At 38.3% G+C, this 25,851-nt stretch overlaps 1 protein-coding gene across 2 annotated transcripts in view; it reads right to left on the bottom strand.

Moving 5' to 3' along the window:
* Nucleotides 1-25,851, bottom strand: part of SLC25A13 (solute carrier family 25 member 13) — a 103,004-nt gene that overhangs the window by 33,848 nt on the left and 43,305 nt on the right. For both annotated transcript variants that reach the window (XM_063411900.1, XM_063411909.1), the window contains 7 exons: nucleotides 15,347-15,486; nucleotides 8,757-8,903; nucleotides 7,022-7,160; nucleotides 6,104-6,197; nucleotides 5,846-5,930; nucleotides 3,549-3,633; nucleotides 2,912-3,070 (listed from right to left, as the gene is read on the bottom strand). In XM_063411900.1, coding sequence (XP_063267970.1) covers nucleotides 2,912-3,070; nucleotides 3,549-3,633; nucleotides 5,846-5,930; nucleotides 6,104-6,197; nucleotides 7,022-7,160; nucleotides 8,757-8,903; nucleotides 15,347-15,486 — 849 coding nt within the window. The remainder of the gene's footprint in view (nucleotides 1-2,911; nucleotides 3,071-3,548; nucleotides 3,634-5,845; nucleotides 5,931-6,103; nucleotides 6,198-7,021; nucleotides 7,161-8,756; nucleotides 8,904-15,346; nucleotides 15,487-25,851) is intronic.

Here is a 25,851-nt window from a genome sequence, read left to right as displayed (position 1 = left end):
CTGATTAAAATTCTATTATGACATGTAGGTGACCTCATCAGTTGGAAGAGACCTTGACAAATCACAGCTTTCAAAATTTTCTTAAATTTGAATGTATAAAAATACCTGCGAGTTTCTAAATATGCATTTCAAGTATAAACATAGAACAGTAAATTACAGGTATATAAGATGAGCATTCTTTTCAGCCATGCTGAGAGACAGATGAAAAATTTATCTCAGATATAAAGTCTTTTAAAAAATGCTAACAACACAGCAATCATATAATGCATATTATAAAGACTCTGCAGAGGTTCATATCATGTTTGTTTGGTTTTTTGTTTTTATTTTTAATCTAAGTGTCTTCTCAGCAGAAACACTGACTATACTTAGAACCAAACTGACATCAAACCAAATTTAGTGCTCTCTATATATCCACAAGATGGTGTAATTTATCCTTATCTGAGATGGTCGTTTAAAACATGGTTTCCAAGTTTGGAAAAAAATAGTGATACAAAAAAGAAAAATCAATTCACTTGTTGGATGGAAATATGAGCCTTTTATTAAAAATATCATCTGAAATGGCTGAGTTCAGAGCAGGGCTTATAATTTCTGTTTGCTTTCTTGAAGTGCATCATGAAAAAGAGACCACTGCTCTAAATGTTTCTAGTACAATTTTTAAAAAGCTTTTGCATCTATTCAGCTAAGGAGTGGTCTGCCAATGATTACTCCCTCTTTCAGTGGGGACAAAACCGCCCACATTGACTTAACCCTGAACAAATCAGTTGAAGAAAGAATTGCAGTGGCCAATGTGTAGCAAAAAGTAATGTGCTCTGTAGTATGTCCTACCTCGTGTAGGATTCTAGACTAAAATAAGATGACTCTTGCCAAATGTTTACTGCATTACATTGGGTAATTACACTAATCCATAAAATGCTCCTTTCAAATCTTGTCCTCTCAAGCTTAACCAGAAACTTCCTTCTGCGTTCAGCTCTTAACTTTCTTCAACATCTTCTTAGAAAGTAAGCAACAGTCTGAATTCACAGAACTGCACAGAGGGAGCTCCAGATTTCTAAGTAGTTTTCTCTATTTGCCTCTTTAAAAAGAGCTAAGTCAGGGTGCTCTTTAAGGAGAGAATTTGTAGAAGCACAGGTCTCAATTTGCCTCTAAAACTATGGTATTCTACTATATAATCCAGAAATTAGATTATTGGACTGGTCTTACAAGTTCAGCTCCACCAAACTGTCTGAGATTTCACTATTATGTACTCCTTGGAAAACTGAAAAGTAGTAAAGACAACGGGGAATGAAAGGACAAGCTATGCTGATGAAGCTTCCTAAGGTTCCCTAAACCTGGCAATGAAAACAATCATTCCAAATTCAGGACAAGAAAATGGAGTTAAGAACATGGATTTATGACATTTCTGAGTTTTTATCTGTTTGTTTGGGTTTTTTCACAAGTGAAAAAAAATCACTGTCCTTCAGAATTTCAGTATGACAGAAGGAGGCAATAGTAGAATTCTGCATATTTATTCTTTCAGGATGCTGGAAGAAGCAGACAAAAATTGCAAGCAATAAATTTGGTTCTTTAGGTAATAACTGGGAATTTTGAAAGATTTTAATTGCTATAACTCCTTACAAAATAAAGACCATGCCAGTACTCTTTATTAAATTATTGTGTCTACTCCAAAAATGGCCTCAAACTCAGTCAGTAATAAGAGAGCCTTCCCATCTCCAATTGTGCTGAAATAATTACAGAGTCTGTATTCTGCAGAAGAGCTACTTAGCCAGCCTCCAGTAACTCAGGTCATGTGTTACAGTGTGCACACCTATCATACCACCTAGCTTTAATGTTGTTTCCCACACTGTTTTATGAACGGTTACTTTTTTTTTAAGGTGCACATAGCTTTGCCAATTCATAACAACATGTTGCCAAAATCCTCTGTTCTTCATTCCTTGCTCAACTGCTTTTAACAATTAATTTCTTTCATTACAATATTCTTATTTTTACAAGTGAAAAGAAATTTCTAAGCAAGCTGGCTAAAAATGAAGTCGGTAATGCAAGTTTCAAATTCTCCCCTATGAATATGTCAGAGGGGGATAAAAGATCTCAATAATTGTGACACTAGAAATATAATTTACTTTAACTCAGTGACAGAGAAGAACTGGAATCTCATACGAGGTTCCTGATTCTTTACAATTCCTGAGTTACCTGAACTGACACCACTGATGCCACAACTGGGACAAGGATAGAACAAAAAACCCCACCATTTAACTTCAGGCACTTATCTAAGATATCCGAAGTGAGGATGATTTACATCCTGAACAGGGTCAGTAGATTTTGGAGTTCTTTCCATTGACTACAAAGGTAGCTTGGAATGGGTAACTTCATAACTTGGGTGTATTGGTTACATATATAAAGCTAAATGGGCTGCAACCCAGTGAATCACTCTGGCTGACTCCCCAGTGATAACCTAAGAAAAGGTACACATAAAACTTGATAAAGATGACTATTTCCAATGATTACTGAAGCAAATGCAACTGGTTCACAGAGACCTTTCTGCCTCAAAATAAACACAACAGAAAGTACTCCAAAGAACAAAAACCCACAGATGATGTAACTTCGTAACAAACAGGACAAAACACTCTTGGCACTAAGCGCTGCTAAGGAAATGAGAACTTTACTAACAATGTACTTTTGCTGTAGGAAATTGCTAATGTTCCCCTATGGCAGATGAGGAGGGGAAGAACAGAGAGGTCCTACAGAAATGTTCTCATTACAGTGAAATTTTAATTATCACGGAATTTGCAAATCCTTCTCCTGTAACACAGAGAAGAAGCAAAACTGAAATCTGAACTAAAAAGACTTAAAAATCCAGTCACATAAAACTCTTAATAGTATCTTATCATTAGTATATAACACCTTATAGACTTACCTCGATAAAGGCCAAAGAAACCTTCATAACGTAGCACTTTCTTGAAGCAATCAAAGCTGTTTTTATACATAAGTTCTCCCACAAAAGAGCCTGTAGAACGCTGGTTTTGCATGCGAGTTTTCACTAAATCAATTGGGTAGACTGCAGTGGCTCCAACAGCTGCAAATAAAATTCAAGATATAAGAAAACATGATTTTGCATTTGCAGTGTTAGTATGTAACTGTTACCTTTCACATTTACATCTAATATATCAGTTATATCTTTTTTCTTCTTGATATATTCTGGATACATTAAACTACCTCTCACAGGTTAATGTGGTTAATTTGGTTTTAACCAAATGCACTTTCCAGTCCTAGCTCATTATTAATTTCATTTTTTTGAAATTTGTTTGGGGACAAATCAGATAGCTACACCATCTGGAAACTTCAACAGCTCATAAATTCCAGAAGTCTTGAAGACCAGATGATCCTTTCCCCTCCAATCTTACAGTCATCCCATCCCTTAGACACAGCTCCAAGGGAAAGTCTGAGAAGCCTTCCACACTTAAATGTGAGGCAGAAGGAGAAGAAGGGCAAAAGGAAAGAAGAAAACATCCAAACAGTGAAGATGAATAATCTTTTGCTCAGCCATGACTAACCTCCAGCAACTGAACCAAGGGCAAACCTGTACGCTGATTCTGCAATCTGGATGAGAACAGGTCGAGACACATCGCCTGAAGCTTTCTGTCAAGGCAGGATTTAAAACAAAAGGAAAGACAAGAAAAATAATCAAAACGTTTCATTTCCCAAGAGAACATTTCATGATCAGACAGATATAAGTATATGGACAAAATTCCACATTACACTGGAGATTTTGTTCTCAATTATTATTTATTTTCCACTGATTTCTAAGCGTCATATAAGGCAACTTCTTCAATCTATATCTTCAGACTGGAATAGCTAAGAAAACAGATTGATACTACAACAAAATTATACAACTCTAAAATCAATGGTCTAAATGTGGTCCAATGAGGGCTTACATATTGCCTCTTAAGTCATTATTTTCTACAGCTAAAAGTAACTCCAGCTTGGAATGTCTTTCTACTGTCACCAAAACCAGGTACACATATTACTTCCCAGGCTACCAAAACAAGCATTCAAGCATTCACACACATTAGCTAAAGGAAAGTAAGGTTCCATACAGTACCCCCATAATTTCATTTTGTTCACAGTCTGTGAGTGCTAGATTCAAACCAATGAAAAATAAATTTCAGAAGTGTTCCAGATTTAAAATTGCTATCTAATGAAAGAAAATAATAAAAAAACAAAAGTTCTGCAGGGGCATTAAGTCTTTCATACTTACTAGCACTTTTTGCAATATGTTCTTTTTATAATACTAGTAAATACAAGTAAATACATACAAGTAAATAAATACAAGTAAAGCAACAAAATAAAAATATGGATGCATTTCCTTGTGTTTACATTTTAGTTGATTCTAATATAGATGGAGTTGACCAGAAATAAACTGAAGCCGAATGTAGCCAAAAATCTTTTCAGTCTCAGCATCAAGTAGCTGACATTAAAAAGGATTTGGGTGGAAAAAAATGAAAAGGTAGGATTCATACAATGGTAAGATTTAAGCAAGTTCATATGTCCTCGCCTCTTAGAACAATGTAAATTGTAGTAGTATAGACAGTGGCCCCACAGCAAAGAGTGAAGAAGCTGCTACTTTCATCACACATTTTTGCCTACGTTTTACTGCCACCTATTATAACTCATGTTACTTGGTACTCAGCCCAATGTAAATGCATTTAACTCCTTTAGGAGTCTTCTAGGAATAGATGGTGAGCTTTCGGGAGCCAACTCATTTGAATTCATCCCAGCATCATCACCATTTAGTCACTGCTCAAACAAACAGAAAACCACCACCCCAGATACTGTCTTGGAGTGGGGGTGGGGGTGTTCACATGCAGGGGAGGGAGGAGAAGAAAAAAGAGAAGCAAAAGAGACGCATGTGTACACACACACACACACAGAGGCCTGGCTTAAGGCCTGGTAGTCCTAAAAATGTAGCCTGGATCAACTCATTGTGGTCAAACTGGCGTCTCTGCACAGACCCAGAGCAGGAAAAAAGAAAACCAACAAAAAACCCTTAGTCTCACAAGACACAAAGTTAAGACTGCCTTAAAATAGAGACAGAAAGAAACAGAAGGGTTAGTTTCACATCTGTCTGTATAGAAACTTGTGTCAATGAAAATATAAAATATGATAAGATAATACAAAAACTAAAAGATCAACAAGTTTGACATTTACAGAACACTCCTATTTCCTTTTTCCCTCAAAACCAAAAAAAAAAGTCCATTTGTGGTTTTACCATTGAAAGTAAATAATCCTTTAGGTTTTGGACATGCAAAGAATATTAATACTTTTTCTGAAACTGTGATGTTAGTCTATACATAAGCTCTCCTATTTTGATATTCAGCAGAGCATAAAGCAAAGCAGAGAACACTGAGAAGCCAGAAATATGCAGATGTGTTCAGAACAAGGGCTTCCATTTCATAGGCTATATGCTGAATTTTACCAACCATATTTGAAGTAGAAAGTCTCTTTTCCTCATTAAAAAGAACACAGAGCAATGGAATCACAAAACATAAACACCTTTACTAGGCATGCATCTAATATTTACTGAATGGCTGGATGACACTCCTATACATTTTATCTTTCCAAAGTAAATTACATTGACCTGTCAAAATGGAGCCTGAGAGAAAGGGGCACAAAGAAGAGATGGAGAGAACATGATACAGGTTAAAAAATAAATTCTAACAAGATGTTTTTTCTCACAGTTATTACAGACCACAAAAGAAAAGCAACTTAAGATGACAACAGGAAGAGGTTTGCTGTCTATCTGCCTGGCACTGGAAACAAGTAACAGCATCATGCTGGCTTCTGTTCTTACCTGCCTCTGAGCCTCAGCCAGGTTGTAGGGCAATGTCCCTTCCTCCAGAGGAGCGATTCTTTCAATATCAGCTAACGTCATGCGTCTGAGGAAATTAATTCACATTAGTGTTTGCTTAGAGGTTGGTTTTCAGATCACTAAAAGTTACCTGCATGTGGCCACTACACCCCACTCTCCTGTTCCCCAATACCACCTCCCACTCCTTTCAAGAAGAAAAGAGGATAGGGAAGAGAGGAAGATAGATAATTCTCTACTTACCCCCGTGGCTCATAAAGATCTGCTAACTGAAACAAGATGTCAACTTCCATGGGTGTAACCTGACCAAATTTCTGGGCTGCCAGAACAAACTCCTCTGCAACAGAATAAAAATACAGAAAATTAAATGAAATCAGACCAGAAGAAACAATCCAGAGCACCCCAAAGCTGCACTGTATTTTAGTATAAAGTAGAAGATGCTGGTTGGGGAGGGTGAAAGGGGAGTAACTTATCCAACACAGAAGTGTTCCTGTCAGTACATAAATGTGTGCTTTAAACGGTCTGTCCTTCATGCAAGTAAGTACAACTCTCTAGTCTTAAAGCTTAGTGCTACCAGCAGGATTTAGGATATTTGACATACGGTATCAATCAGCTGCAGGTCAGAGGGAAAAATATAAAATAAAAAGCAAACAAAGAAAAACCTCCAAAACAGGAGTCAAGAGATGTGGAACTTTTCATGCATAGTCCCAGGAGGCCACATTAATGAAACTCTGGTGTTGCACACGGAATTCTCTATAAAAGTGGTTAGATATAGCAGATAACATCTTGTTCCAAGCTTGTAGATCAGCTTTCTGTGCCGCCAATACAAGTTTATGGAATTCTTCAACTACCCTTGAAGGTCACTTTAATAGGCTGCCAATTTGGCAGGAGTCCTAGGAAGTTTTTTAACTTTTAAATATCTTTACATACTTTCCTCACCCTGCCCCCACCACCAGTTTACTAGGACCTTTTTCTGATTGAAACAAAATGAAAAAGCTGGAGGGTGGACTCCAACAGGACTGTACAATACTGAGTGGCAAACCAAGGAATGGTAACAAGGCAGGCTTCCCCCCATCAACTGATTTAAAAGCATACACATGAGGTCTCTCCCCCCATTTAAATACCCAAGGAAACTTCCAGACTGCAAATATTTCTACCAACCCTTAGTGACTTCCACATCTTTTCTATTTCCAGCCAGAGTACTGTAGATCTTTCTAATGAGCTCCATGTTGTTAAGGAGAGAATTAAATCCATTAAAATAGGAAAAGCTGACCTGATGGGAAGTGGTACCTCCAGCAGCCTACAGTACAGACAGTAAAACAGGAAAAGAGAAAGGAGATCGTTACAAGACTAAAAAATCCTTGAAATAAAAGTTTTCAAACAACGTTCTTTTACAAGAGTGACAGCAGGACAGGCTTGCTTTTTTAAAAAACCTGCAAAATAAAGAACTTTAAACTATGAAGGATTCTTATGTTACTGAAACTAATCATAACCAGAATATAAAACTCTCCCCACCCTACAAACCTAAACAAATACATATGCAGGATTATAACAACATAACCAGTAGTAATTTACAAAGTTCAAGTTTCAGTACCGCTTCAGTTGGAAATGTTTCATAAGTTGGTTTATTTCTAGTAATGAGGAAATCTACTTCTACATGTAAAGCATATTACTATATAGAAGATTTCAACAAAACCAAAACATATTCTGAAAAAGGTCAACTGAAACCTTTAAATTCACAGGCATTTCAAGTCATGGAAAACCAGCAGTAAGCTCTCAGGCTTATATCAGGCAGTCAAACATAATGGGAACAATAAGGTTTGAACAGTTACTCATTTTCAAATGAGAATTGAGCCTAAACTTTCGTTTTAAAGTGGTGTTGGGTCTGGACACAGAAAAATTATTGGATCAATTCACTATTTAATTTATAAGATCAATGATCAAGCAAATTTCTGAAAAAAAAAAAAAAAGAAAAAGGCACAAGCTTGCCAAAATTTAACTAACCTTGAAGGATAATCAAAAATCATACCTGATGTTTTATGAAAGAGCATATGACCCAAGAAGGCTGGTAACAAGATTGTGAGGGACACATGGAAGAAAGCATCAAATCTCATTGTCAGTGCCTAAATCTTCTGGCTATGCTTTTTGCTGCATGCATCTTCTAATATTCTGGTCAGAATTTGCACTCCTGACCACTTCACACATCCCTCTGAAACTCTTCCTTGCAAGTCAAAGCAGAACAGACCTTTAAGCAGATCTCCAAACCTGAATATGGCCAAGCTTTGGGTTATTTGGAATGTGCTGCTATGAGTTCCCAAAATTATAAACTGTGGTCAAAACCAAATGTACCTCTTTTCTTTCTTCAGTGGAATTGCAGAATTGCAGAACTGCAGTATTTAGTTCAGCTTATGCACTCCACACTGAGACAAAACACACAGTCAAGTGTAACAACTAACAGTCAAGATCCAGTAAATGTCCTTGGTTGATGTTCCAGTTCATATATTGTCCCAAGTACTTGGAAATCCCACTCAGGAGCTTAGAATTTACATTACAAAGCAAGTTCTTTGAGCATGATGTCCTAAGTGGGATGCAATGGCATTCAAAAGTATTTGACACAGTCTACTGTGAATGGCTGGAAAAAAGGCAAGCTCTACATTTGTAGGCCATTACTAAGATCCATCTACATTCTTTGTCTTTTGTCTCTGGAAACCAAGAACACTGAGGATATATATTCAGCAGTCAGGGTTTATTTTCGTATGTGTAAATAATAACAGCTAGACTTCAAAACACGCATCCTCAAGCAGGATTACGCACCACGTAGTGGTCAAGGTAGATAAGAAAAGGAATCTCACATCTGTATCCCAGCTCTGCCAGCTGGGATACCAGAACTACTCACAGCTACTAGGCATTCCTCTACAAACGGTGTCAGCATGTGTGGCCGGATAGTGACCATAATGTCCCTGAAGTCCATAGCTGTGACTCTTCCAGACTGAGCATTGTCTCTCTGTACAAAGGCTTGTTTTGCATGTTCTAATTGTATCTCCTGAAAACGAATGGGGAAAAAAAGCAGTTAGGTTCAAAATAATGACCTTAGCAGATCATTTAATGTAAGTATTGCAATCCTACAAGACTCCCATACCTAAAGAAACACTACTACATGTAATCTAATTTTAATTGGCTGTTGTATGTATATTTTATGTAATTTTCAGCCTTTTCTATAGTCTCTATCACTGACCTCAGCACCTAAGACAACATCATGATTTCTTTGCTGTCCGGACATTATGTCATGCCATTCATTTAGCTGAGAAATGGAGAACACATACCAACACACCAGTGCAAATAATCTCCCACTCATTAACAATAAAGTTTTCCATGATGTGCATTATCCAGTTTATTGCATGTGTCACAGCAGGTCAAAATACTTTCTGTAAAAGCACTCACTACTTCCTGAACAAGGACAATGAAACCATCAGAGATTTCAATGTAAACACCTACTAATCTGGAAAGGACTTCCTCAAAGAGCATCCTCATTTAAAACATGAAGTTGTCTACAAAAGACACCAGTAGTTTAATTTAGAACTCCTTGTATCATGACTGAATAAAGATCAGTTCTCAGTATTCCAGTAATAGTAACAGGCATAAACATTGTCTGATACAACCACCTGATAATCTCATTTTGTGATTCAAATGTACTACTGAGAGAAAAGAGGAGTAAAAAAGTATAGAATCTCTAAAAGTTGTATCTTTTCCTACTGTGACCCTTTCTTCTTAAATTTCTGTTAGACTACATGTTTTTTGTCATTTAAAAGGAACAATCCTGCACAGATAGTAACTGAATAGTACCTATGAATAGGTACTATGTTCAGTTCTACAGGTTTGTAAAAAAAAGATGATATAGTTTTTAGCTGATGTAGTTAGATTGCCCAACCTGTATTTTTTAGCTGAATGGAGGAACACAAATCATTTCCATGTATTCCCGTTAAGTTTCAAGGATTACAAAAACTTCTTCACTGGAAAAACAGTGCTTATTCTGAACACATATTTCATATTCAGTTATTCAGAAGATGGAATCGGAGCAAAACTATGTCCACAATACTAAGCAAGTCTTGCAGTGGACCATGACACTATCCATTCCCATTATATTTGCAAATATGTGCCTTAAAATACATACTAATCCAAGACTTGAGCTAGTCAAGAATCACCATCATGAAGTATTCACAGTAAATATGATCTTCTGTAAATTGATATTTGTCTCACTGCAGCATTCAAGAAGAGTGAAGGGCGAAAGGCAAATTCAGATGGAGCAGGATCAGATGTGCCAGAGGCCTGCAGATGTCATCCCTCCCTCCTATTCACTCAGTTCACACTGCCACTCAAACCATGCTCATCTTTTTATTTCAGCCTTCTGACTTTGCCAATTTTGGTCCTAATTTCTAATTATAGCACGGTACCCTGTATGATGAAAACCAAATATATTAGGCAAGGGAGGAAAGGGGTGGGGAGGAAAGACTGATCAATGTTTCACTCCAGAATTAATCTGAAATTTCTTCTTTTGATGGGAAACACTCTTGGGGGTTATAATTTGAAGTGGTACAATTTCAGTTCAGCCACAGTTTCTTTACATTACAGACTCCTATGTTGAAGTGTTACAATTCAGCGATAATACTCACTCTGGCTGAATGCAGCCATGCAAGTTCTTACTTCACTCCAACTGAGACTATAATTTCAACAGAAATTTGGAAGGAAGCAATTTTGGAAGGTTTATGGTGAGATGAGCACAAAAACACAGAAAGACTTTGTCAGCTTGAGGCAGGCAACTACTTGGGAGGCAGAGAGCTCTGCAGAGGAGTTAAGTACAATAAAGCTTGTATCCTAAATACTCATAACCTAGCAGGTAGAATTGTATGAACAAATGAACAAAAATGTTTGCCATTAAATGGAAGCACCACCAAAGAAAACATAAACTGTATTTAGCAGAAGTATTATGTGAGAAACAGTGAATATTGCTTTCTTCTCCTTCCCTCATTCAATGTTTTAACTACTGAAACTGCTGGCAGTGTTTCGTTGGCGGAATCCAGCACTGAAATGCAGTAAAAAAGCCTGGACACCACTTGCAGAAGTCCAATCTGTTCCTGGCTGTGCAGACCCACCAGTGAGTCTGGAGGTATTATAACACTGGTGTGACCTTGGCTGACAGTGATGTCTTAGCCACAGAACAAAGCAGGGCTCGTGCTCCAAAGAGGTCCATCAGGTGCATGTTTCTTGTCATCACTCAGCTAACTGCAAAAAGGCTGCCAGCACTGCAGTTGAGAACAAGCCAAAACACCCCATCCTTCCTTGCTAACATGATTCTTTCCAGTTTTCTTGGTAAACTGGAACCCACTGGAGAGAGTTATCCCACTTGGTTAAACACATTGTCACCATCTTGGTGCTGCCATTTACCCATCTTCTTGTCAGCCAGAAAAGAGCCATTTGGCTGTAGACAGACAGCAAGACAAAACTGTGAATGGGATGATGTCTTCTGAAACTCCCTATTCACACCTCCTCCTTAGTTCAGAAACTAAGTTCCACTACAAAATGGTTTATGCACACTGCACACAGATAAAGAAGACTGACCTCAGAAAGGTAGAGACTTTTTAGGCTAAGGTTATTTTGAGCAGTGCTATGCATTTTCCAGTTACCAAGAAGAAAGAAGCACAAGAATCCTCAGCCACATGACATTCCCAAACCATGACCATGGATGGCAGCAGTATGGCACACAAGAACATGCAGACAATCACATGGCAACAAACAATCTCAGAATTCCAGACAGACCTATAAAGCCTGTCACAAACAAACCAGACACATGGCACTTTTCTAATCACTGCATAGTGCATATCAGTGCAATAAACTCCTTAAAGTGTTTATCTCAAAAGAAAGGCTATCCATTCCTAAGCCTCCATGCCTGAAAGCTGAGACAACTCACAGCATCACTATGTTTCAGAACGAGTTCAGTAGCTACTGGCAATTTATCAGGAAATTCTTTATGAGATGTTTGTAACATATGTTGTGGGTATGCAGCTACTATAAAAGATACCTTAAAAATAAACTGAAAAACAATAAAACAAAGCTGTAGTCTTCAGAGATGTTATCTGACTTGCAATAATTTTATTATTTTATTTATATTTATAAATTTTATTTCAGCCCCACATTATTTTACCTAGACAGATTAAGGTTTAAAGAAATACAGTCCTCATTACTTTGCAATACAAATTACACATCCTAAAGAACCTTCTCCAACCAGACCTTCTGTAAACTTAGATAACATAGAAAACAAGCATCTTCCTTGATGCTGGAAGCCCAGAATTCCCCCAGGTAGAATAAGACTTTGTGAAAAATTAATTTGTACATCATGGCAGGCATGCTGGCACCAGAATTCTAATGAAATTATTTTCTATCTAGAGATTTTACCCCAGCTTTCACTTACAACTCATTAAAAGCTTCTTTACCTTCCACTTAGATAGAAATTTTTGTTTGCATTCCATCCCAATGGATCTACAAGTCATCAGATACAACATCATCTTTGCCACTGAAGTAGATCCCAAGGTTCAATTATGGAGAGCACTACTTCATCTACTAATTTTCGGGGCATAAATAAATTCCCAGACAATGCAGAAATGGTTTTATCAGGTCCACATATGTTAAAATTCATTGTGTGGAATAGATTTTACATGCTAAGAAAGGGACTGATGTTGCTCTTCATAAGGCAGACTTACCACTTAAGTGATAATGTAACATGACCATATCCAAATAGATAAAGATGATGGATATACAGCATAGATAGATGACCTAATTTTAAGCTAGCAAATGAGCAGGGTAAAACAACACACCTTGAGCTCTAGCGTGATGCAAATAGCTTGTTAAGAGCCAAGGAGTTTGGAGGCTATACTTTCAAGCATCTCTGTTACTGCAGACAGAAAAAGTGCTGGCAGGATATAAATATTCAGAATCCTATATAAACACTTAATATTTAAAGCCACAAGAGATCCATCTTGTGCATGGATAAAATATACTCATGTTATTTTCCAACTACCTTAAGCTTTGTCAGAAGTGATAATTAGTCCAAATGCTGCAACAGATAATGATCATGGAACAGGTTTATGTGACATAATAGGACTAAATGTAAAGGAATTTGAATATAGCTAGATTATTCCATTAGAAGTTGCAAATTGCATTGTACTTACAAAGCAGTACCTGAAGCGCCTTACAGAACCATCTGGTCCATGTTAAGTGCAATGTAAAGTGCATTCACACATCAGGAATGCAGAAAGGTAATTTGGTATCCACTGTGGTCTCCTGCTGTCTAAGGTCCAAGGTCTAGACATCAGACCAAAAAAATTGACTCATGCACAGGCAGAATGTCAGAAGGAAAGGCTGAGTACCAAAGGTTACAGAGCTTAAAGGAAGATTTCCATGCCTGTGAACAGTAACTCTCCACTTTGTGTCGAGAGCCATTTCTGTGCCCAAACTTCAGCATCTGTAATACAATGCTGCAAGGCAAGAATCAGCAGGGAAACTTATGTGATTCAAGGATTTACAGTTCTAGAAAGTGGGTAAACAGATGTACCCGATCACTGTGACTGACTGAGCATCCTAATAGATTGTACTGATAACAGGCAGCTTCAGCAGTCTTAGGACAATTAATTTATTTGAAAATCCTTGCTGCCTGCACCAATGCTGAGAGCATCTTCATTAGCAGCATTGGAACTTTTCCTGAGTGCATCTCACCTCTCCGGAGACACCCAGAACTGTCATCCTTATTCTCCTGCTTTATGCTCTTCCTCCCATGTTTCCGACCTATATGGATCATGACCGAAAGGGCTGGCTGCTCCACTGGGACCACTGACATCTTCCAACACAACCAATTATCCCCACAGTATCATCCCATCCAAGAAAGTCCTTTCAGATCAGAGGAACATCCCTCCACAAGAGGAGAAAGCCTACTAGTTAGGACTAATCTCCAGAGTTAGAAAACTCCTGCCTCAGTGCTTGCCTTCCCTAATTCAAATTAAAAACACAAAATAAACCAAAGAAAGGACTCAAATATTCCAAATACCCAGTCTTAACATTACAAGCTCTTTTAGATCCATGACTTCAACCTCTCTCAACAACCCTTACACACTCACTTTTTTTTTTAATGGTGAAAAAGTGTCATATTTTTATTTTGAGTTTTTCTACAGGTTTTCCTCAGGTTGCTAAGCAAATAGACAGATGAGGCAAACAGGACTGGTACTTGGTTAAAACTGTGACTTTAAACCATCAAAATCAGGATACATTTCCGAGGCTTATTCTGTAGTTGGAAGGAGATACCAGAACACATTGCCAGAGGCATTTTTTCCTAATCAAGCAGCACATTTGCTTTTTCATTCAAAAGAGGTACTGATTCCTATTTCTGTCACAAAACTGGTTTATGTCAGCTACTTAGGAGTTACAATAGTCAATACAAAGCCTAAGGGAATACGATTTAATCATGTGATACCTGACGTCCTCTTCATATAAAGTTAATTAGGCTCTGTTCTACAAAGTCAATTTGAAACATTTGTCTCAATAGCATTATCTTAATTATTCCTCATCAAAATGATACCACCTCCTACTGTGAACTAACATACTTGTGTAAACAAGAAAAAAAGAAACCTTGCAGTCTTGAAGCAGGTTCCCATTTTAAAAGTCTCTAGTGTAAATACTAATACAGGCATTAAGTAATCAGGAGGAATACAAATAAGAAACTCTCGTGTTTCACCTCTTTTCCTAATGAAGACTATTTTTAACAGTACTGATGAAACAGAGATATTCGGTTTATCTTTTATTAGCATAATATTTTACCTCCTATAACAAAGTACCCAAAAGTATGAATAGCCAAGAATTCCTTGCAAAAAGTAGTATTTTATTCTTTATATGCTACAGGCAAATGTTCCCTCTCTAAGATAAGCTTAATTCAAAAGAGATCATAAGAGGATCTGTGTGGAAATGGCTTGTAATAAATAATACTGGATATTAGGTCTGAATTAAATATATGTTTGGTAAACATGCTGTTTATAGTCAGAAGTACTTCAATACGAGTCTGGCAAAATGTCCAACACTGTCATTTAACATTCTTTGACTTGTAGATTTAAAAACACAGGAGATTTTCAGACATTCTAGTTTAGGTTTTTAATTTCATGTCGATGTCTACACAACAGTGTAGAAAAAAAATCACCTTCTGCATAAAAATCACCTTCAGGTGCAAAAACAAAGGAAAAAAAACCCAGCTAGCCTGAATCAGCAGTTTTACCAATAGCATATCTTATTTATCAACATACTACACAAGTTCAGCACTCTGAGTGTAAAAGCCTACACTTGGTATGTATCTCAACTTTGCTACCAGTATGGTATTTGGCAAGTTTGCAAATACTTTGATTCTTGCATCCTTCTTATTACTCTTGTCAAACCATCCTGTATCAGACCTACCAGTAAAAATTGAGTGAACTCCGGATACGTGAGGTGTCTTTTTCTATCCTTTCCAAAATGCAGCTGTACGAACTCTGAATTCCAGTTAAATGGAATGTGCTGATGAATCGTGGTCTGGCCAAAAACTTGTTTAGCATCCTCTGAGAAGAAAAGAAAAATGTTCATTTAGTAATAAAAAAAAAACAATAGAGATGAACATATAAACAAGTATGATATTTTGTAACAGGAAAGCAATACTGGTCATATAAATTAGTAACATATTGCAAAGCAAACCTAATGTTTTTTGTTTCCCCAAATCATCACCTTCACAAATAGTTTCTGAAAAATATTTTTATTTGTGAATTTTTATATGCACGGTATTTAATTAAAAGAAATTCAGATATTTCAAGTTTCAAATTCAAAGAAGGGAAGATTAAAAGATGATTTATAAAAAGACGACTAAAGCTAACTGATTTTCAGCATTATCTTTTCAGGTTGCTAACAATGAAAGTTTTGTATCACTATAATTCATGCTTTTGAATTTTTCCCAGAGTTCTCCCCATTCAAATAGATCAACTACAAAAATAAAATTATTCCAAGATCCACTTTTCTAGAGTTACTTATGGAGCACCAACAAGCAGGTCGGGGATGGGGGGAGACATGGCAGGCAGGAATAAAAACTTATCACCAGCTCTATGCAGATTTTAAACCTAAATCTATTCTACAAGGAGGGGGGCAGTGTGACAATTAGGATCACACTTAAATACAAGCTTCATATTTCGTAGACACAACTGGTCAACAGTTTACTACGCACTTGGCAGACTGGTAATACACAGCAGTTTCCATGAAGAAGCAACTATTTCATACACAATCAGTAGTAAGAACCATACATTTCTGCAACTAGATAGCACATACTGTAAGTGATGAAAACAGCAATGAGATCTGAGCAAGGATCTCAAAGGACAGAGCCCACCTCAATGTGAGAGTTTTGTCTCAGCCAAAAAAACAGGGCAGGCATATCCTCTGAAGACAAGCTCAAGGCCAGAGGTTCCCAGCTGCTTTATGCCTTTCTAATTGTTGTATGACTCTTTCAGCAGCTCGAGCCAAGAGCCAGTTCTTGTCTCCTGTGAGCATGGAGAGATGGTTCCCAGAGTCACTCCCTAGCCACAGGCTGGGCCAGGAGCTGGTCTGCTCCCGTCACGCTTTGTGGAACAAAGACCAGGAGTCCAAACCACGAGCTCCTGTCTGTCTCTGCGAGCAGCAGAGCTGTGAGCTAGTTCCCAAGCATGGCTGGTGCCTGGGGTTGAGGAAATCAGCACAGCTTAGTGCTTGCCTGTGTTCAGAACAAGCTGGGAGTCACCTCTCTGGAGCCAGCCTCTGCCTGCCAGGCAGGACTGGGAGCCACCTTCCAGCTCATTCCAGTGCCACAAGCAAAGGTGGGAGCTGACTCCTTGGGGTGATGAAGATGTCAGGAAGAAATGAAGAATAAAGACATAGAAAAAACAGTCAGAAAGAGATGAAAGGGGAAGGTGTCCCACTGCACTGACTCAAAAGCCCTGCAGATGGTATAACCCACAAGAATGTTTTAAAGCAAGAAGGCTTCACAGAGAGAGCAGAAATCAAACTGCAGACCTCTTCCCATCTCACAACACAGTCTGTAGTTTCAGCTTTAAAAACACAGCACCCACTGATCCCAGGAAATCAGTGGTGAAAGAGCAAGTTGGATTAAACTTACAAACAGAAAGACTAACCCCAGTTAACCTCAAATACATAAAATTCATAACTCCAAGTCCTGTTGTGCTTTGAGAATTTTCTCCAAGCACAGTCAATGCCCCCAGGACAGCCCCATTGTTCATTCCTGTCTTAAGCTCCATCACAGCCAGCTTGGATCTTGTCTGCCAGCATTCTCCAGGAGCAAACTTCTGCTCTCAAGGCTGTGGGAGAGAAAATCCATTGGTTCAGGGTGAGGTCCTATCTCTCTACTTGAAGTCTTTCATTTAGAGTGCTTCCCACTGACACAGCTCAAGGCACCTTGCCACATGTCACTGGAGATCACATTTATAAAGTTCCTGCTTTCTGCCAGGCTTTCTTCAAAGAAAGGCAACCGGCATGAAAATGACAGCCTGTCTTGCCTGCATACGAGAGGTTGCATACAAAGGTTGTCTCTTTCCGGCAGTGATCCCTGCTTTTCCAGAGAAATAAAGACATTCACAGAGAAATTAGATGTTTATCTGCTTCCTCTTTCCCTCTCATCCCACATCCAGAATTTCCCTAGAGCAAGCCACTGATACTGTGTGGATGAGATTAGAAATAAATCATCATTTACCAAAAGCTATGTTTGGCTGGACTCCAGATTTGCCTTTGTCAGAGAAAAAAAGGTGCATCCTTACCTGATGCAAGGTAAGAGATAGCAGAAACTTAGCTAGCATGAGTCTCAAATTTGTTTTGATGGGGCAAGGCTCCACACAATTCTTACTTCAAACTGTTAGCATATGAAAGCTGCAGAGTCTCCTTTTACTATGCCCTGTAATTTTATTTTTAATTTACATTAGGCACCTTGAAGGAACAATGTATCCTGCTCCCCCAGCTCTGTGTCCTGTAAACCTTCCTTGGCTGAAGCCCAAAATTAAAATTCCATCTCAAGAAAATGAAACATACAATCATAGAATGGTTTTGTTTGAAAGAGACCTTACAGATCATCCAGCTTCAACCGTGCTGCCATGGGCAGGGACACCCTTCACTGGACCATGTTTCTCAAAGCCTCATCCAACCTGGAACAAATCCAGGAATAAGGCATCTACACCTTCTCTGGGCAAGCTGTTACGGTGTCTCACCACCTCACAGTAAAGGATTTCTTCCATTTATCTAACTTAAAACTACTCTCAGTTTAAAATCATTCCCCCTTGTCCTATCTTGTAGACTCCCTTTAGGTACTGGAAGGCTACAATAAGGTCACTCCAAAGCCTTCTCTTCTTCAGGCTGAACAATACCAATTCTCTCCACTTTTCATCAGAAAAGAGAGAGCTGCTCCATTCCTTTAATCATGGGTTTCCTGCTCTGCTCCAACAGGTCCATGTCCTTTCTGGATGCAGTGTTCCAGGTGGGGTCTCTCTCACCAGGGCAGAGCAGAGGGGCAGAATCCCCTCCCTCACCCTGGTGGCCACGCTGCTTTTAACGCAGCCCAGGACAAGTTTGGCTTTCTGGGCTGCAAGAGCACATTATCAAGACATGTCCAAATAGTCAAGAAGTGAAAAGAATGGTAACTTCAGACTAAATACAATGTTTAATTATTGGCATTACAAAAGGCAAAGGAACACACACCAATGAAAGTGAAAACCTCATCAAGCCAATTAGGAATATAATAAGGTCTCTATCCAGACCATTTGCATTCCCTTGTCTGTTTTAGAGATTAAAGGCCACAAGCATGTCTCAGAAGTTCATGTAAGTACAAGTATCACTCTAAACAGCACAAGTTAAAGATGTGCACTTAATTTTTCCTATGACCTGGAAAACACAGACTACCACATTAGCATAGATACAGTAAGAGAACCCACACAACTCGATCTTTTCACAATCATACTGTATATTGATGTCACTATGACTTGGCAACTATTACCAGATGGTTTTCTGACAGAATGCATGTTGGATTATACAGTGCAGGCAGCTGACTGGAAGATTGCCTACTGTGTTTCTACTGATTCTTTGATGGCATGAGACGTGGTATCCTCTTTGCCACTGCTTTTTACACATACCACATACTTCCTTTTTGCAACCATTTATGGTGCACAAACTCTTATGCCCAGTGAACAGTCTTCTTCCTCTTCCTTCACTAGGTCTCATTCATCTACCACATCACTGACTCAAGTCTCATCTGTAGGCAGATTGCCCAATTCAGACACTAAAAACCATTCATACTACACAAAAATTTGAAGTGTTTTAGCTTGTGATTTAACCATCAAAAGGTATCCAATTATGTACCAGAACTCACTGCAAGTTATTGATCAGTTCTAACAGTGTCATCTTCTAATCACCCAAGTCCAGTATCAAAATAAAAAATGGACAATGAAAAAAATGTAGTTTTGCATTAAACCTGCAGTTGGAAGTTCCACAGCTATCCCCAAGTCACTTAGCTAAACACAGAGAAGCTGAGGTCTGCTTCAGTAGCCAGGAGTTATTATGTCTGTTTAGACTTTTCTTTAAAGGAACCTGTTTCAGATCCACAGAATAATTTGTAATGGAAACGACATCTGGATTTCATGGAGTCCAGCCACCTGTCAAAGAAAGTCCAACCAGAAGAGGATGCTCAGGCCAGATGAGGTTCAAATATCCCCTCATGAATTTCTGATTCAGGACGTCAGAGTAAGGGAACTTTGAAATCCCAGAGTGTCATAATCAGTGGCACGGGGTCTAGTTGGAGGCCTGTCACTAGTGGTGTTCCCCAAGGCTCAATACTGGGCCCAGTTTTAATGAGGAAGTTCCACCTGAACATGAGGAAGAACTTTACTGTGTTCTGAACACTGAAGCAGATTGCCCAGAGAGGCTGTGGAGTCTCCCTCACAGGAGATACTCAAAAACCATCTGGACACCATCCTGTGCCGTGTGGTCTGGGATGACCCTGCCTGAGCAGGAAGGTTGGACCAGATGACCCCCTGTGCTCCCTTCCCAACAGACCCAACCGGCGGTTCTGCGAATGCCTCCAACAACAGATTCCACAACCTCTCTGGGCAACTGTGCTTTGATCCTAAACAAGTATTTTATCAAAATAACTGATAAATGGAAGCTTTAAAATCCAGTTCAGAACACTGTTTAATTGCTTTAGTTTTAAAAAAGCAAAATGTTAATGCTTCAATGTCAAGAGCTGTAACAGCACAAAGTCAATCTAAAGCTAGCAAAAGGTACAACCACTTGTGTGTTTGCATGGTTCAAACCAGAGCTGTCAGAAAGCAAAACAAACAACAGGCTGAAGATTTTAAACACTCATTTTCAGAAATCCATGCTGTCACTTTTATCCACCTTTTAAAAAATTCAACTTTGCAACTCAATTTTAAAATAAATTGCAAGGTTCTGAAACAAATAATTGTTCGTCCCTCCACGGTCTCTAACTAAAAAAATAGCTACCTTGCCATTCGTTTCTGATCACTGCATGAAAGAGTTGTTTTATTTTCCCTCCAGGTGATCTGCCTGCTGATTTACAGTGGGGGTCTTTGGTCCTTTAAGTCCTGGGGACCTTCTTCTCTGCAGTGTACTGATGTGTATGCTTAAATGCTTATTGCACAAACAAGTATGCTGCATTCACATTTTCATTCCTGTGATTCCATTCCATTTTCATTCCTGTGACATTCCATTTCCTGTGATTAAGAAGTAAAATAGAAATAAAGCATACTTTGGAATAACTACAGACATTCTTGATACAACAAGGACCACCAATATTCTCCAAGTGAAATTTGGATTTATAAATTTTAGATTTTAAAAGGAAAGCTCTGAAAGTCATTATTCCACTGTATTTTGTATCTAAGGGAAGTCACTTAACGGAACACACTGATAAAATCTTTACTGGGTATAGTCCATAAGTATCTGACATATTAAATCTGAAATTCTTTCAAACTATTTATTGTGCAAGTATATTTTTCAAATGTATTTTGCAAATATGTTTTTCACACGCTGTCATCATTAAGCTCAGTAAAGTTAACACAGTCTCAACAGAATCTCAAAAATTTCATGATCATCTACAAAAATCCACTGATCTTACAAAATAGTCACAACATTTTTGCAGAAAACCTGTCATCTTCAGCTCTATCCTATATAAAATCTATACATTTTATATATCTTATTACTTTACACAATTAAATTATTTAAACATAGTATCGAAAACGTGTACCAAAGCCCTGGGCCTTGAGAAAAAAAGTATTGTCCTGATAATATTTGTACTAGCAACTTTTGTAAAGAACATGAACTACCTACCTTCCGTAAAGAAGAAAACAATTTTGCTTTGATGAGAGTAGCTGTTTCAATATCATCACTAGGAAATGCCTGCACCTTACCAACCACCTGACCTCAAGTTCAGAGGAGATGAGGACAGAATGATTTCCACAGGCTTTGGTTCTCATTTGAAACAATTCCACATTTACCATAAGCTTCATGATCCTGAGTACACCACCAGGTTCTGCAACTTCTTCCCCATGGCAACTTCCTCCTCATGCACAAGCATGAGGTCTATGGGTCCAGGCATAACACTGCAGGAGGAAGAGCTGGAAGAAACCTCATCTCAGGTCTTAGTCTCTCTTGATGAGGTTTGCTGTAGGGGTGCCTGTATCTCAGTGATCCCAATCCCCTGTTTTAACTTCCCAGCCTCATCTCAGACCTGCCTCATCACTATGGACGTGTCTGGCTGACCCTGGTCACTGTCACCAGACCTGCTTTTCTGTCTGTGCTCAGGTAGGATGGGATTGCACCCCTTCTCAGTGAGATCTGTGCTCAGGAAACAGCCTCTTGGCACCCTCATTCACATCAGAGTTGTCAGTCTGGTGGAGCAGCCAGCTCCTGCTGCTCCCTGCCACAGAAAAATTACAGAATAGTAGAATATTCTGAGTTGGGTGGGATTCACAATGATCACTGAAGTCCATCTCCTGGCCCTGCACAAAGCAACCCCAAGAATCACACCACAAGCCTGAGGACATTGTTCAAACACTTCTGGAACTCTGTCAGTCTTGGTGCTGTGACCACTTCCCTGCAGAGCCTGATCCAGTGCCCAACCCCTCTCTGGGTGAAGAATCTTTTTCTGTTATCTAACCTAAATCTCTCCTAACACAGTTTCATGCCATTCCCTCTGGTCCTATGGTTCTGCAGCTCAGGGCACTGCAATCCACTTAGCCCATCATCCATGTTGAAGACACCAGCAAAGAAACTGTTAAACATCTCTGCCTTATCTATGTCCCTGTTTGTGAGTGACCATTCTCATCATGTAATGAGACAATGTTATTTCTGGACTGTGTTTTGCTATTAGCACATTTAAAAGAAAATTTTTTTGTCCCCCACATTTTTGGCCAGCTTCAACTCCATTTCAGCTTGGGCCACATGAATTTTCTCTGTAGAATGGATTGGACATACACCTTTTTTTGCCTTATCTCCAAAGTAGATCCTTGCTCTGCCAAGCCTGCCTTCTGCCAGGCTGGCTTTACTTATGACATTTTGCAAGAACAATAAACTTGTGTAAAAGCATATGTGTACAGAGACAGGTGCATACGTATATGTTTTTTATATATGTATGTCAGAAATAATCAAGTAATAATTCTATGTATTATCTTGTTTTACCGGAATTGCTGGGATTTATCCAAGATTTAGGTTGGCCTATTTTTGTTTGGCGATTTGTGTTGGACTTTTGGTGGGGTTTTTTTGGTTCTGTTTGTTTGTTTTGTGGGGGGTTTGTTTGTCTTGGTTTTGGTTTTGTTTTGTTTTCTTGGATTTTTATTTACTGTTGTGAACTTCATATTCACAGCTAGTTAGAATTTATTTCCATCCTTGATAATGATGACTTTTATTCTGGAAAAATATGTCAACATCACATCTGTTCAGATAAGATGTGGAACGATAGGCAGTCCAAATACTTGACTGGGTTTTTCATTTATCCCTATTGATGTAGAAGAGGAACAACACTCTGGAAGTACAAGCATTACAATCACCCTCTTCACTTCCCTGCTGCTTTGTTAAGGAAATAGTTGAAATAATTTTATGGTGGCCATGCAGTAAATTGAACAACGTGTTGGAATAATTTCATTACTAAGGACAGCAAAGGAAAGGTACTCACCCCTCCAACTTCCCTCTATAAAGCATTAAGAGCAGGAAGGGCTGTCAGAGCCACCTTTTTCCACAGGTTAGAAGCCCTGAAATAATAAACTAATGCTGTATTTTCATTTCCTCTTAGTTCCTCACAAAACATGGACCACAACCATTTTTGCAATTGTGAATTAAAAAGAAAAAGAAATTAAATTAGGTTACATCTTTAAAATATTACAAGGAAAGTAGAAGAACACTCAAAGTGAAGCTAGCAGAGTAGAAATGGAGCACATCATTTGAAAATCATGGGAGTGTATAACACGACTGAGAAAGGGAGGTGGTTTGAAAAAAGCAGCTCAGGTCAGTGCAATTTATCTGTGATCATCATGTGATATCACTACCATTCTAGAAATGATTCATTCAAAAGAGTGCAAAACCCTGCCTTAGTGCACTTGATCTCTTTAGACTAAGATCAGTTTCACCAGCACCTGAAAAGTGTGGCTGCACATATGTACTTGTATACACACACCTGAAAACCCCCAGAATTCACTTCTTTTGATAACTTTGTGTGTTTATTTTTTCACAGGACTACCTCCTCCAAATCCAGAGAAAATTCCCAAAGACGAAATTTAACTCAGAAAATAAAAAACAAAATTTCAATCAATTTATTTCTTTTGAGCTAGTCCAATTGTGGACTAATGCTGAATTTTGCTGCTTAACATAAGCCAGCGCTGCTTGTGTTTAACCAAAGCTGAATATCAAATTCAATGCTCCATGTGGGCAAATGAAATCATCATTTGGACTCATTTCTGTTATCCCTATCAGGGACATGTAAAAACACAGGACTTTCAGAATCCAGACTGAATCAACACTTTTTTTTTTTTTTTTTACACTGGTAGGGGCTAATTTCACTGTAGTTGTTCAGCAATAAAAATTTACTTCAGAATTCACATCTTTTTTTCCTACAGCAATTTAATATAACAACCAATAAAAGCAAACTCCTAGCTCAAAGAAATAACCCTGAACTTTACACTTTGCTTTCCAGCATAGATTTGAGAGCTCTGTCTTTAAAAGCTATTTTGCTTAGATAGACGATATAAAAAAAATCACTTTCTTATAAAGCATTAACATACATTTTCCCTCACTTAAATATTTCAATTTCAAATACACCACAAAATGTACTCCCACAACAGTACTGTATTAGTATAAAACTATTTTAGTTCAATTAAAATGTCTAATTATCTACCCTCAAACCTATCTAAACTGTAATTTTCACTTTGAGCACTTCCAACATATTCTCAGTTTTGTTTTCTTTTACCAGCTTCTCAAATCAGGTCCTGAATTCCAAATGTTAGGAAAAAATAGTCATTAACTGCTAGGTAACAGCAGATTTTCCAATTTAGAAAACTAAATTACACACACCACAAAAATAAGTCTATTTTGCTATCTGAAATTTTGTATTAAAATCTGCAATAACAAAACACTTCTGTGGCTCTTAGAACCTGATGAAGTTTCTACTTTCTAATCTACCACTCTAGGCCAGTTTGAAAATGGGATGAGGAAAAATCTTAATAAAAAACAAGCTTGAAGTGATATACTGCTCCTGACACGGTTTAAAATATATCTTCTGGTGTGGAAGCTTCTGGTGCCTCCCCAGGTGCTGCCTAGTAATCACGTTGGGCTTTTTTCCCAACAGGATATACAGGTTACCAAAGAGTTACTCCGTTAACCAAAGAGCGACCTCATACAGTTGAAACTGACTCTCAAATTGGCGCGTTCCCACCTTATCTGCACCTTTTTTTTTTTCTTTTTGAGTAGCATGAAGTAGCAGTAGAAAGCACAATATTTTAGCTATCTGAGCATGTAGTATTCTTGAACTGTCCTACCAATTGGAAGCGCTCTCTGTTACCTCTATCTTTTAAAATTGGAGCTATTATAGTCAATTCTGCAAATCTATAGTTGGTCTTCCATAAAAAGAGAATTTTTAACCCACTGAACTGGAACATCTTCCAAGCAGTTCTTCAGATTTTTGATGGGATACCATACAACACACACATGCCAATCTGATATTCCCATGTATCTACATTCAGTTCTTCAGAAAACACCCATATGTCTCTTAAAAAGTTCCAAAAATCAGGGTAGTTCTTTTTGCAATGAAAGCTGATCATTAAAGAAGTGCAATAAAGGTCCACATATATAAAAAAATGGATGCCCTCACAATGTTTTTTCACCTTCAGATAACATACCAACATCTGGAGCCCAACAGTGAGAAGCAAAAGCTTAGAAGAAAAGCTCTTAGAAAATGCATTGGTTAACTTGACACGCCCTCAGGCATTAAGAGAGACTGTACTGTGACAGCCCCAATGGAGTGCCAGCATCCTTAGAGGCAGCCACAGCGGGGCAGAGAAGCAGGAGGCTGGAGTCTCCCACGAAAACTGGTCACTCCTGTTCAGATGTGAACTACAACCAATTTATGGCTAGAAGAAGCAACAAAGGCTCTACAGCAGAGGTGAGATGAAGACCAGCATTGGTAAATAAATGTCTATCAAATGTTGTTAAGTAGACTTCAAAGAAGACCACAACCAAACAGATCCCCCAAAATGTGTGCAGCAAATGATAAAGTCCAGTACCAATCTCAGTTCAGCATGCATTCTCTTTCAGGAGAGAGACACTAGCTACTGAACATAATTCATTGTCCTAGTCAAACTTTTCAACAAGGACAAAGCAGTCTTACAGATTAGTTTCACATTAAC

Source organism: Prinia subflava, chromosome 1, assembly GCF_021018805.1.
Source record: "Prinia subflava isolate CZ2003 ecotype Zambia chromosome 1, Cam_Psub_1.2, whole genome shotgun sequence".
In the NCBI taxonomy this organism is placed as follows: domain Eukaryota; kingdom Metazoa; phylum Chordata; class Aves; order Passeriformes; family Cisticolidae; genus Prinia; species Prinia subflava.
The sequence above is the reverse complement of the archived record's forward strand: the minus strand, read 5'-3'. Positions and strand labels throughout refer to the sequence as shown.